This window comes from Phoenix dactylifera, unplaced genomic scaffold, assembly GCF_009389715.1.
Source record: "Phoenix dactylifera cultivar Barhee BC4 unplaced genomic scaffold, palm_55x_up_171113_PBpolish2nd_filt_p 000823F, whole genome shotgun sequence".
Classification (NCBI taxonomy): Eukaryota; Viridiplantae; Streptophyta; class Magnoliopsida; order Arecales; family Arecaceae; genus Phoenix; species Phoenix dactylifera.
The window spans coordinates 189,638-204,591 of NW_024068190.1; the positions used below are offsets into that span (position 1 = coordinate 189,638).

The 14,954-nt window shown below is 39.7% G+C and overlaps 1 protein-coding gene across 1 annotated transcript; it reads left to right on the forward strand.

The window, feature by feature from the left end:
* The first annotated feature begins 4,394 nt into the window (after positions 1-4,394).
* Positions 4,395-11,156, forward strand: LOC120107317 (DNA gyrase subunit B, chloroplastic/mitochondrial-like). Its single transcript, XM_039120551.1, has 8 exons — positions 4,395-4,596; positions 4,699-4,822; positions 5,146-5,226; positions 5,347-5,460; positions 5,957-6,013; positions 9,878-9,979; positions 10,758-10,908; positions 10,981-11,156. Exons 1-8 carry the CDS (start codon positions 4,460-4,462, stop codon positions 11,139-11,141), a joined length of 927 nt encoding a protein of 308 aa, XP_038976479.1. The 5' UTR covers positions 4,395-4,459; the 3' UTR covers positions 11,142-11,156.
* Positions 11,157-14,954: the final 3,798 nt, after the last annotated feature.

A 14,954-nucleotide genomic window follows, 5' to 3' on the forward strand; every position in this document is an offset into this window, starting at 1 on the left:
TGCTTTGATCGGATAGCCCAAGCGATCAGACGAGCTGAGTTCCGCTACATGGCAGGCCCCGAAATGGCCTCAACAAAATCTTTTCGGATCGCGGCACTAAATACCAATCATTATGGAAGGTGCTCCAAAGATTGAAATATTAATAACTAGCCTTTCGCATTCCATCAGGCGATACGCTTCGGAGAATGGAGCATTAATGACTGGCCTCTCGCGTTCCATCAGGCGGGCGCTTCAGGGGACGAGGCATTGATAGCCGCCCCTTTTCATTTCATCCAATAACCTCTCGGAAGAGAATACACACGTGGAACACCAAGAACTCCCCACGTCGGATTCTGCCCAGGACAGCATGACAGCTCAAGCCACCTAAGCCCGGCTCCAAAAATCTGACTCAAAGTCCTCCACTATAAAATGCATCAAGTGTCCTTTGCTCGGCGTGCGCAATTTCACAAGCGCCGAGCCACACCGCAGGATGACCAACAATCTGACTACTTCCTTCGCCCGAGCTAAAGAGCAACTCGACCTCGAAAGTCGGAGGGCAAATGATGGGGGGGGCAAAATGGATCGTCCAGCCCACATCAAAAAGAGGCACCCAATTTCAGCCCAATAGACACCAATGTCGACCGAACATGTCCTCAATCCGGCCTAGAATCAATTCAGCCTCAGACTTCGCCGAAAGCCCCTTCAACCTCGGATATTCGCCGATGCGCCCGACCAAGCTGGGGCACCCTACTTATTCGCCGACGTGCCCGACCAAGCTCGGGTGCCCTCCTTATTCGCCGACTCGCCCGACCAAGCTCAGATGCCCTCTCCAGTACTACACCCCGACCTTCAAGCTCGAGGCACTCCACCAAGTACACCACGAAACTCGGGATGCTAGGCTAGTCTCAGCACCTGCCTAACCAACCTCTCAACGAGTTTGGCCTCGCCAACAACCGCACCCATGTGCGTGCCTCCACCCTCCTACGAGGCTATGTGCTGCGACACCACTACGCCGTGCTTCGCCTATCAGCCCACGACAGCCAAGGGCAATGCCTTATCATTCTCCAGAACAGACTCCACTGCGCGCCATAAGTAAGATTAATTTGCGCGCCACTCTCATTCATGATGGGAATGGGCCATGCCCTACTATGGCTGTCAACGTTTCACCATTCCCCAGGGCGGATTCCACCGCGCTCCACAAGTAAGCTCAAGCTACGCGCCACTCCCTCTCATGATAGGGACGTGCCATACCTCCGCCACCTAAGCGCTTCTATCATGACTATAAACGACCGCAACAGGTAACCCTTAGGCTCCGTTTGAAAACTTGGAATTGAGGAGAAAGAAATGGAATGGAAGGAAAAGTTAAAAATTTTGATGTTTGGAAGTTTTTTAGTGGAGGAAAAGGAAAAGAAAAGGAGGGAATAGGAGGAAAAATTTTGGGCTCCAATTCTCTTCTTTCTTTCCTCCATAAGTGGAAGGATTTGGAGAAAAAGGAATTGGAACTTAATAAATTTTTTATAATACATATTTGGCCCTTAAATTAAAGAAGTATTAAATTAAAAGGACAAATACATTCTAGGGCCGTGGACCCAACCCGATTTTCTAGTGGGTTGGGTCTGGGTCTAAAATTAGGACCCGAACAAGGATCCAAATTGGGTCGGGATTACTCATGACCTGGTTCGACCCGATCCATTTGCATTTCTACTCATAAACATGCCCCTTTTCTAATAAGGATATTTTAGTAAAAGTGTTAAAACGGTATGCTTTCTTTTTTTTTCTCTCCAAACTCCCAAACAAGAGGAAAGAAAGTACTTTCTCTTCCCTCCTAAAACTTTTAAATAAGAGGAAAGGAAAGTCTATTCTATTCCTTTCTTTTATTTTCCCTCCTCATTAAAGTTTTCCTTTCTTTTCTTTTCCCTCCTCATTATAGTTTTTTTTTCTTTTCTTTTCTCCCCAAAACTCCCAAACGGAGGGTTAGGGGGACTCTTGGCTGGATATACAAAGCTCCACTCTAACTTGATCGTCGGAGGGCCCTCACCAGAAACACCGGTGAAGCTTTGTGCACGTATACTGCCGGTCGCAGGAGGTGGCTCTCCCTGTCTTCTTCTGCACTCCGGCAGCTCCTCCGACTCCTCCGGCATGGTCACCCTCGGGCCAGATTTGAACCACAACCATTACTATATTGATTTCGCTGGCTTCGTTCTCTTTATAAAGGAATTGTTCATAATGCTTAACCTTGATATTTCCATTGATTTTGCTTACAAATAATTTAAAAGACTGATTTTGAGTTCTCCCTCTATCTCCATGGTCTAAAAGGATAGATGGGTTGACCTCATTTCCAAAGTTTAAAAGACTACTTGCTATAGTTTTATGCATTTCATTGGGCTAAACTATTAAATATAAAGTTCAAATTTTAGCAAGTATAATTTTCTTCCACTTAAGTTGTCATTGGCAATAGACTTGTCTTTAGGATTGGCACTTTCATCACGATGGACTGCAATTGCTTTAGTTGCAATAATGGCCATGGCTTTGTAATAGGCTCTATAGATCACAACAATATTTTTTGTTTAATATTTTATAATTTATTCCGATGTTTGCAAATTTAAGGTTAAACTTTTTAGAATATTTAAATTAGTTAAGGAGATAAATACAAACATGCATACACACACATATACATACATACATACATATATATATATATATATATATATATATATATGTTATGGGGGAATTGAGCCGCCATGCCCCACGTGATCGGCACGCGTATCCAGGAAAGCTACAGCTGCCCTATGATCCAGCACTCCGACCCCGAGTCGGACCTCCTCGGCTCCGCAGCCCGACCCCGGGTCGGCTGCCCTATGATCCAGCACTCCGACCCCGAGTCGGACCTCCTCGGCTCCGCAGCCCGACCCCGGGTCGGCTGCCCTATGATCCAGCACTCCGACCCCGAGTCGGACCTCCTCGGCTCCGCAGCCCGACCCCGGGTCGGCTGCCCTATGATCCAGCACTCCGACCCCGAGTCGGACCTCCTCGGCTTCGCAGCCCGACCCCGGGTCGGCTGCCCTATGATCCAGCATTCCGACCCCGAGTCGGAGATCTTTTGATAACGACAGGCTATTCTCCAGAGGCACGCCGCGGCCTCCTGCTCCACTACTCCCTGCAACGGCTGTACCCGATGCTGCCCACGATCTCCTGTATCAACCGTACAAAGCGGAGCTCCACTACGCCCTGCCATGACCGTACCCAGCGCTGCTCCACGACGCCCCGTAACGGCCATGTCAGTGGCCATTCTATCGTGCCCCACGACGACAAACCCCCCTGAGAGACCTCCCAGCCAGGTATATATGCGGCTGGGGGGAGAAGGGGGGGGTAAGCAATACCTCCCAGAGCACTCTCTCCCACTTGTGATTATCATCTCTCCTCCTCCAATCTCCTCTGACTTGACCGTCGGAGGGCCATCACCACCCTGGTGGTGGTGCAAGGCTTGTTTGCAGGTTCCTTGGCGGAAGGTGGAGCGCAACCAGCACCAACCAAGACAACTCAGGCGGAACCCCGTTCACACCGTCGTGTCAATCGTTCTCGGTTTGGACCACCAGCAACAGTTGGCGCTAGAGGAAGGGCCCCGGCCACGCACAGACCTTCCCACTGGGGGGGCTGTGTTGTGGGATGGGGTTCCCAGTTTAGTCCCACATCGGCTAATCAGCGGAAAGGTCTGTGCCTTATAATGAGGAGGCCTAAAACCTTTCCTCACGAGACGCCTTTTATAGGACAAAACCGTGAGGGTAGGGGGCAACCTCCGCGGACCCCCGCGCCGTCAGGGCTCGGGACTGTCATTGGGACTGTCATTGGGCTCCGGCCCTGGGCGACCTCCCGCAGACCCGAAGCGGCAATCCCAGAGCGGACAATACCTCGTGAGGGACGCTGATGCTTTCCCTGCTCGGCCGGTGTGTGGGCTGGTGTCGGGGTTCCGACCCCACATCAATATATATTGGATGATATCTGCTATGGTATGGATCTAATTGCTCATAATTCAAAGAATAGATGAAAAATGGCTGGTGATGTATATAATTGTTATTTGGAAAATAGATATTAATCTTTCGATATAGCAAAAGTGAGAGAAAATAAAATCCTGCCATGAAATACAAAAGCCCATACTTAAATGGGCTCGGACCGATCAAACGGGTTAGAAGGTTGGATGCGGGTTGGGGAGGTTCATTTGTCATTACGGGTTCGGATCAGAATTCCGATTCTCCGACCCTCTGGCGGTTTGGGTTGGGTTCGGGACAGGTCCATAGAAGCTTGATATAGGAACCCGACCCGACCCGACCCGACCCGTTCCACAGATTGCCGCACCAATTGAACCGACGGGTGTGACCCGACGTGTCCATGGTGTCCAAAACCGCAAAACCTCACCGCAGATAAATGGGACTCGTGAAACCCCGGCGAGGGACCAGAAAAATTTCGAAATCAGCTCGAGACGATGGCGCTTCTGAGGCCGCCTCCTCTCCAGCTTCGCTTCGCTGCCCGCCGTCTCTTCTCCTCTCCGGCCCTCTTCTCTCGCCCCTCGTCTCTCCCCTCGTTACCTCGCTCCCGTTCCCGGCTCTTCCTCAGAACCAGGTCTCATTCTCCTCCCCCTCCTCTCACCTCTCTCTCCTCTATTTTTCTGCCTTGTTCTTGGGGTCCAATGGAAAGCACTACTTCTTCCTGGTTCTTTTGTAGAATCTGGAGCATCCGCCCACGGAGGAATGGAGTGGGAGTGAGGGCTTTTATGTCGTCAAGCATTACTGCGGAGGCGCTTCAAGAGAAAGCCCGGTCACAAGCCTACGGCTCCGACCAGATTCAGGTGATTTTAAGCCTTGATCATCTCTCTCCCGCGTTTTTTCCCCCATCTTTTTTGTTATTCTCATCATAGATTGAAATAGATTTTGTTGGATTCGGTAGGGGACAAAACCCCTTTTTCCTTCTTGCTGAGTTATTTTTATTTTAACTAAATCGGATTTTGAGATAACATGGGTGATCAATATATGTTTACTTTCCCAAGTAATGGAATAGAAGCATAAATATGATTACTATCATATTTTAACTCTTTTTGTTCGATGTGGTCTGTAGCTTAGTTAAGGTCCTTCTGAAGTACCAACTGATGCGCTGGCCATTTTCTCTCTTCAGGTTTTGGAAGGGCTAGATCCAGTTCGGAAGAGACCTGGAATGTATATTGGGAGCACTGGACCCCGTGGCTTGCATCATTTGGTATTTCCATATTCTTTTTAATCTCCCTCTCCACTGGTGTAAATTTGGTCTCTCTTTCTTTCTCTCTTTTAAAATTTTGTTTTGCTCTGCTTACTTTTTTCATATGTTTCTTGTTTCTAGGTATATGAAATATTGGACAATGCCATTGATGAAGCTCAAGCAGGTTATGCCTCGAAGATTGATGTTGTTTTACATGAGGATAGTTCCGTGAGTATCACTGATAATGGACGTGGGGTATGGCCTTCCTTTTTCTTTTATAGTCCAAATTTTGCTGATAATGAACTTATAAAGAGATTTACCTTTTATACTGAATTTTGGTGACACAAAAGAATCTTTTTGTCCAAATGACTTGTACTTTCAAATGTACACTTTGCTTTGGTTGAAGCATGATAGTCAGCTAAAATCAGTAGTAAACAAAAGATGCAGAAAGGGTGTTAAGTCTAGCTTTGTTAAGTGAAAGGAAGAATCCAAAAGAAACAAGAAACAATATGGGAACATAAATGGTATTATTATCAGCTTTTGATTCAAATCTAGTAGATATGCTCTGTGATAGTAATTTGGTTATTTTTTAGGCTAGACCTGTAGGAACAGAAGTGGCGCTGTTACCAGCTTTTTATCTAATTTGTTGTTTTCTATGCTCAATATCTGCAACTGATTACACCATATAAACATTTTTCTATCATCACATAGTATTTTCAGTCCATAAATAATATGTTTTCATGCTGTGCAGATTCCTACGGACTTACATCCCGTGACAAAAAAATCTTCCTTGGAGACTGTTTTGACGGTATTCTTTTTAACATAGTCGCTCTTCACCTCTCTCAGCTCATCATGCAAGTATGCCAGATTATGGTTTTCACAGAATCTATGTGCATGACTTGATGGGAACTTGTACTGTGTCTCCTTTTTAATGGGTTGTAGTATGATTTAGAACATCTTGCATTGTGCCTTTGTCAGCTATTGTTTAATATGATATAATGCACATTGCTGTACTATTGCCATAGAAAAGCACAGCATACCGCAAGAGGAAGAGGGCATGCTATGGTGCCCAGAGGAAATTATTATCATTTTTTTACCTAAAAACTGCACATGCACATGCGTGCTTCTGAATTGGAGTAAATATACAAATAACTACCCGAATAATTGCAGAATTTGGTTTTACGCGATACCACATTTTAATGATGTATACAATGACACTGACCGTATAAAAACATCTAGATCAAATTGGTAGTGTGTGTGACCTTCCTTATGAGAATCTAGAACCCCCTAGATGGCAATGGGAACCCTACTAGTACTGAAAATGAAGGAATTTGTACCAATATAAGTTTCATCATTCTCTAACAAGGTCGTTGATAATGTTTTCATGTTTAGGTACAAATAAAGATGTTAGTCTAAGGTCACAATTAATGCCTGAATTCAGAAAGTACCATTAACATGTGAAACCAAACAATCCAATTTTTACATTATTTCTATGACCAAAGAACATTACAAAAGTCACTGGACTCTAGGATAGGCATCAAACTATCATTGTCATCCGCACCCTCCCCAACATCCTCATCATCCTCTGATAGTCAGAATTATTTGTGCAGAGAATAGCTCCCTCTCCTTTATCGCTTCAGCTTGTGATAATGAGCAAGCTGGTGCTTCATCTGGAGCAGAGCCCCCAATACTCCCCCCCACCATGGCTTACAACTATTGTTTGTTTTCTGGATAGACTTGCTTATGTCGCTCCAATTTGATGTCATTTGTAATTCTTTTTCCTGATTTTTCACCAAGCACTGACCAATCAATTGGACTAAGCAAAGGAAAAAGTGTTGGTTTCCTGTAAGAAAGAACTCATTATATTGCCCAAAAACTCAATTGTACCTTACAAGCTTCAAATTCAATGATTTCTTGTGCTATTAATGCAGAACCAATGTTTGAAGAACTGACTGTACTGTGGTATGATACTCCCGGCACTGAGATGTACTAAAGTGTATCAAGGGCGTATCAAACTGTACTGTACCATGGTATTTCAAACCTTGGATAAATCATGTTTTGATATGGGGGCATGCCATGGTATGTACCACACTAAGACGTGTGGCACACCCTTATACTACGGGACTTCAAACCTTTTGTAGAACTGAATAAGACAGATCCAGAATTGGACTATTGGCTATGGAAATTTGCAATCTTTTCTGTGTTTTCTTGGTCATACAAGGCTCAAAACCAGAATTTTTGGATCTCTTAGATCTTGAACCATAAAGTTTTAGAGATATAAGAGATGAAAAAAATACAAAGAAATAATTTATAATATCACAAGCGAAAACCTGAAAAGAAAGGAAGGAAGAAAGGGCTCCGTGGACTGCTGGGTGAGTAGGGCTGTCCACCATATGAATCGTAGACTTGTAGGCTTCAGTTATTCATGTAATTTGGCCTAAAATGGAATTTAGGCATGGAATTTGGATTGATTGACAGGAGGTTAGATCTGAATATCTGATTTAACTTGCATTTTGCAAGATTTCTAGAGCGAGATTTTGCAGGACATTTTTATTTTTTTATACGAACATTGCTACTTTACTTTATATAGCCACGTTCTTGCTTAAAAGTTAGAAGTATGATCTCCCATATTATTGTAAAGTTTAAAGTATCTTTTGTTGCTTCTTTAATTTGAAGTCCAAAGACTTTTTAAGTATATTTTATAAGAAGGAGATGTATATGATTTTGTCTTCCATCCTGACTGTCAGCATTATTATCTTTCATAATTCTTAAAACCCTGGATATTGCAAGTGATGGAGCATAACATATTCCAAATCCAATGATCTATGATATATTTCAATATCCATAATCCTTGCACATGTTGCTGTCAATGTCCGAGTTTTAAAAGACTTCATACTATCAACCCCTCATTGGTGCATCTTGCTGTCCTACGTGTCCATGGAAGTCATCTCTGTACCATAGGCTGTGTCCTCTCCTCTTTTTCATATATCACTCTGCTTTGTTACATGACTGTTTGCTTGGGTTTTATTATTGATATATTCTAAGAAGAGGATGCAAATTTAGATGTGCCTCGTGACACTCTAGGTGTTGATATATTTTGAAAGACATGGATTGCTTCAGCCAGCTGATGAACCTTTCTCGAATTCTGGGGAAGGACTTGCTTCCAACTCTTATGTCATTCTTACTAAATCTTCTGTCTATCACTAGTTCAAAGCTGTAGTGATCAGTTGATTCATTATCTGATATTGGTTTTTTGACTTTCATAGAATTGTTGCATTCGTCTGCACCATTAAATTATTCAAGATGCATTGATTTACTTCGTTGATGCTTCTTGTGCATTATATGGTGATTCACCTTTCGAATCATGCACTGTTGATTGTAATAGCAACAGAGAAAAGGAAGTCGTGTAAGAGTTAGACAGTTGGAAGATCAACCTTTGCTGTGTGGATTAGAATGATAGACAACGAAGGGGGAATTGAACATAAGATATATGTAGCATGATGGTTATGTGGTGGTTGTGTCATGGCTTAAAATATTCAGGAATGATTGTTGGCAAATGAAACTTCGGAGCAGAATACAAAACTTGCTTTGGAAGCAAGTTATGGCATTGGTGAGGATTGGGTTTGAATGCTCAAAAGAAGACTGAGAAAGATATGGATGGAACTAGTAAAGATGAGAAACTTTTTATGAGAAACATAGCAGATCCTGTAATTTGAGGATGTCTTCTGATGATTGTATCACTTCTAAGTTCATATTTCTTTTATGTTATCAGTTCTAACTTGCACAGCATTTTCTGCAGCCATCTTTTTCAACACAGATTTTTTTCTCGACTGTGTTTCTTTTGATTGGTAGTTTAAATGTATCAAAGTTATTTCCTCACAGAAATAAAAAAATCATTTATATAGGTTCTATTCTCCATAATAATCTGATATTCAACATCTATATTATAGCTTGCGGTAGGTCATGATTTGTTGCCTTGTGATTTTATTGATGAACAAAATTTCCATCACTGAATACTGTACTTCTTAGAGTTCTATATTTAAGTAAAAGCTAATTAAGATTGCACTTAAATAAGATCTTGCATTACTGCTGATTTAAGAACATTCAGTTTGCTGCAATTTATGATCAATTTTTTTTAACAATTATTTAATCTATTACCAACTTCCATTTCTTCTTATGTTTTTTGGTAACTAGTGTAAACCCATCAGCAAACTAATCCATGCAGGAGGACAAAGAAGAACTATTTAATCCTGCATTAGTGTCACGAGACAGGATTAAGAGAAACTTGCACTTGTAGGTTATAATGTCCTTTATGAGTGAAAAGATGGGGAAGAGTCATAAAGCCAATGCAAAATGGATGGACAAGGTGTACTGGTTATGGTTGTGAGAATTGAGAAGAATCCAGGTGGCTATAGAGCTGACTAAAGTAGAGCTGTTGTGGAGGAGTTAAATCATGCACCTATTCTTCTGGTAGCATTTACTCGATTTTGGACTCAAAGATAGACTTATAAAAAGAAATCAGTGATTCTAACTTCATAACCTGTTAAATATTCTCTTCATGTGATATTTCAGTTAGCATTTATCACTCTTTGATAAACTTAAATTATGGAGATTGGCATCTGTTTGTTTTCTTGAAAATCCAGGACATCTGACTGCAGCCAAAATTACGTAGGTTTTACATGCTGGAGGGAAATTTGGTGGTTCAAGCAGTGGATATAATGTCTCTGGTGGATTGCATGGTGTGGGCTTGTCTGTTGTCAATGCCTTATCTGAGGTACTTTTCTTCCTCTCATATAAGTTATGTAATGTTCTATATTTCCTTTCCATTTCTAGATGATTTTATGCAAATTCTGCTTCATACTATCAATTTCTTAATTTACATACAAGATAGAGTTTGTTTGGAATATATTTGCAATTTCATCAACATGGTACTAAGTAGACTCGTGGAAGATGGCTCACAGCTAAATGTCAACATGGCCAGAATGATTGAAAGCCTATCTCATCTATTTTTATAATTTTTTAATCAAGCTGTTACACATACCCATAACATCTTTCATTTGTCATTAACTTTTGCGTCCATGATTTATGTTTGCCTACCATATGCATGTAACTCCTTTTTTTTGATTTTGGTACAAATATAGTCTCATTCTTCAGAGATCATTATATTGGTCATTTCATCTTGCCTTTGATGAGAAGACAGCTGCACATCTTAAATCTTATCGAGCTAATGGGTTTTTGGATTTTGTCCATGACATGCAACTGCTACAAATCTAAAATTACGCTATCAGTTTTATTTGACCTTTTGTATAAAACTTGTGATTAGTGATTATATGAAGATAAGGCATTTTATGGCTCATTGGTGCGAAATAAATTTTTCCGATATTTCCTTGACAAGACTAGAACATCAACAAGTTGTTATAGTCATAGGTCATGACTCAAACTTGGTACATGGATTGATCAGTAAAGACATTGTTATGGTCACTTAAAACAGTTGGAAAATTGTTGATTTTAGGCTGGTTTTGAATTAGCTAAATTCATATCATGTTGAGCAGGCACTAGAAGTTACAGTGTGGCGTGATGGGAAGGCATACCAACAAACCTATTCTCGTGGGAAACCAATGACATCTTTAACTTGTCACCTTCTGCCAGCTGAATCAAGTGCTCGTCAGGGGACATGTATCAGGTTTTGGCCTGATAGAGATGGTATGCTTTTTTCATTTTTAATATTTGCCAAAAAAAAGAATTCTATGGTAAGAAATTGTGTTTTCAATGTAGTATTCACTACTTCCATGACTTTTGAGTTCAACACAATTGCTAGCCGCATACGGGAACTTGCTTTCTTGAATCCTGAGGTACAAAATATTCTTCATAATTGTTTTATGCAACTTGCAATTTTTGTACTGCTTGGTCATTTTCAATTTCAAATATTGTCATGACCCGTGACAAGTTTATTTGAATTACATTCATTGCCACCAACAGATAGCATAGTTTATTTCTTATTTTGTTAATTATTAACTTTCAATGGTACAAGTTCTCCATGAGTATAGTTTGTTTGGTATTACTTTTGTGGAAAGCCAATAACAACTCCTATCATGCCCAACTTTTTTTTCCCCACAAATCAAATGTTCATCAAGGATGTATGCCTGGTTTTCTCCAAAAAGAGAGGGTGTCTTTTATTCTTTTATATCCAACTGTCCACACCAAGGTCCGCCGTACCGGTACCGGTCGGCGTACCGGTGGCGGCCCGGACCGGTACGAACTGGTCCCGTACCAGTCGCGTACCGATCCGAACCGGGCCCGTACCGGTTCGAACCGGTTCCGTACCGGTCCCGTACCGGTTTTTTCAACAATAAACTACCGGTACCGAATTCCACGCTGATTCGGTACCGGTCCCAGGCCGGACCGGTACGTACCGGCCGGTACAGATCGGCACGGCAGACCATGGTCCACACCCTAGTGGACAAGGCCGGCGGTACATCATGTACACATGCCGACATGAGAGGTCTGGCCTATCCTCCCATCCAATCCTTGGTGGATTTTCAACTGTCTTACCTGAGGATCTACTTAAAGTAGGACCAATGTTGAATTTGCTACTATCAAGATTTTTCAGTTGCTGATAGCAAGCCCTAGTATTGCTTTTGATGGCGGCTTAAGGCTCATAAGTATCAAAAGGCCTTAGGTGGAGCCAAGGGATTTTTATGATGTTTGCTACGCCTTTGGTCATGTCATAACATGGGCTGCCTTTTTCCTTCCTTTTTTCTGACCTATAATATAGGTCGCTTGTTTTGAGCTTGTTGAATGAGGGTCAATGGCTAAGTTAGCTTGAAGGTCTTTCTTGGTTTTAGGCATTCTTAGGCTCTATTTCAAAAATTTGAAGTATGAGCTTTCAGGCCCATTTTTAATCAGATCAAGAATGTCTATCAGTTACATACTCAATTGTGCCTTTTCAAGGAAACCTGTATCTTTAAGGGTTCATTCGGTTGGGGTATGTCAGAGGATAATTTGATGATTCCTGAAAATCATTTATCTGAAACAATGATTGTAGGGAAAATAATGTTTACTATGTTTGATTGGTGAAAAAAATTACTCTAGAAAATAGCATCAGAAGAAGATTACTATGTTTGATTGGAGGTAATTTTATATTAGAATATTGCTAAATTTTCAACAATGTCCTTGAGTAAACAATTCTAGTAATAACAATGTTTTTTGGCCATTAGTTAGCCATTTATGGCCCATTTACATATTCACTGTCGATATTAGCTATTTTGAAAATATTTAAATGTAATTACATGTGTTAATAAATATTTTTAAATTAATTATATATATTAGAAAACATATTTCTTATTATAAATAAATTTTAGTATGTTTGATATATAAATGAATATATTAATTATTGATAAATCCTATGTTAGATTTATTAATAACTAATAAATATTTCTCAACTATTTATTAATAATTAGTATTTATTAATAAATATATTAATATATTAAATAAATATTATTAATCAATATATTAATATAATTTATGATATATTAATATTATCAATATTAATTATATAATATAATTAATACAATATTAATATAGTATAAGTAAGGGCATTTCTATCAAGAAATAATAATTTTAGATTATCTCCATTCGATAAGCTAGCATGGGTCAACAAATACCATTACTTTCTCTTTCAGCAAAATAGACATAGGATCCACCATTTATTTTACGATCTCTCTCATCCACTTTTTGTTTTAAACATGGTAATCCGACATAAGATTTATTTTTCCATGCCAAATTATCCCCAACCAAATGGGCCCTGAGAACTTTCCATAAGGTCAATTTAGGCTATATTGAGCGTAAATATGTATAGACCTCAACATTTACGTTTGTGAGTTGTAAACTTGTTAAAGATCCATGAACAAATGAATTCAAATTTGATTTCAGCATGGCTGATCTTGGTCTAGGATCTCTAGACTTGAGATAAAGCTTGACTTCTTAAATGGAATTCTTATTGAGATGTAAACTTGCTCAAGTGTTCTCATTCATATAGTGGTAGTAAGCTTTGAATGGATGGACGGCCGTTTAGTAATGCCTCTAGAAAAGTATCATAGAACCCCAAATTTTACATATTTCATATTACAATAACTTCATTGCATAAATCACTAGTTCAAGCCTTATGACCGGTCAATGATCAATTTGATAAGACGAAAGTGCTAATCAATTTATAAGACAAAATGGGACTTACTTGCTTACCCTTTTATATATAAAAGGTCATTTTCTTGGTAAGTTGAAAGGACATATACTTAATTGAATTCTTAAGTGAAGCTTATTTTTTTAACAATTATATAGATGCTCGGGAAAATACGGTTCAACTATAAATCAGTCATGTTAGGACAAAAGATCCTGACTTTTTTTTGGAGGTTTAATTGTATGGATCTTTTGTCATGATTGATGGGCCAGTGTCCCCATATTACTTTATTTAAAATCTTGGATTTATTATATTGAGAAAGAGAAGATAATTCAAGGTGTTTTCAATGGAGATTAGAATGGGCTGGATGATGTGGAAAGGTGCTGTCAAAGAATTTTCTGGTGGATACGCATTGGGATTACTCAAATGAAAAATGATATAAGCCACTATATGGGCCATCTAATGGATGCGAGTTTGAGGTAACAAAGAGGGTCCATGGATAATGTAGTTTAGGCAAGGATATTAGGAAGGTGTCTCCGAAAAGGGGACAAATAAAGATAGTTGCACTAGTTGAGCATGAGATTTATGGGGAACAATTTTACGAACATATAACATATTCTTACATTTATATATAATTATTTTACAAAGTTCTCTATAAAATATATAACTCTCGATTATTTTTATATTATATATTTTTATTTATAAAAATTAATTTCTAAAATATTTTAATACAAATTCAATTGGTCAATGATCCAGACCATTGGCTAGATTGGACTTCATGCGAGTTTAATAACTATATTCTAGACCCTTACCTAGCTAGCTGTGTGTCGTATGCAGTCTTGATATTGGATTATGTACCTATCCTTTATGAATTATGACTATGTCAGTTATGTTGGCTTTCATTATTGAAATCTGCTCAAAATCCAGTTTATATCTTAATAATATTCAACTTATATTGGTATTTGGATAGAGAAATTATGGTTATAACTAATATCCGACTTGTATCGAATCCATTTAGAACAAATATGTATATGGTTAATATCCAATTCATATTCATATACATTAGAAATACATATGGATACTAATCTTGATATTTGTTTAATCCATATCTATATTCGTAACTGCTAAAATTATGGATATGGATATAGAGACACAATATCCGATCTGTATCCTGTGTTTTCTGCCTACCAGGAACCCAAACAACACTTTCCGTCAAGCCTTTTGGGGTGAAGTCCTGGATCATCAGATGCATTTAGATTTGGTACTTTTTTTTTTTAATAAAATATTGTCTGATTTCTCAATCAAGAATAACGACATAGTTTAGTAGCTTTGTTGGATGCGTGGTGCTGAGTGTGCCGCTTTAATGAAGCTTTCAATGGAATATGCATTTGTTTGTTCATGTTCATGTCAATATGCTACGTTTACATGATAAAAACTTTTTACTATCTGTAATTAAGAATCTGTGAGAGGATTTGCAAGTAAATGAGCATGAGATGCACATTAACACATTAATATGGATAAAGGTTTTTCAGTGTATAGACATACTTGTATGCAAGCTTACTCTAAGTTTCTG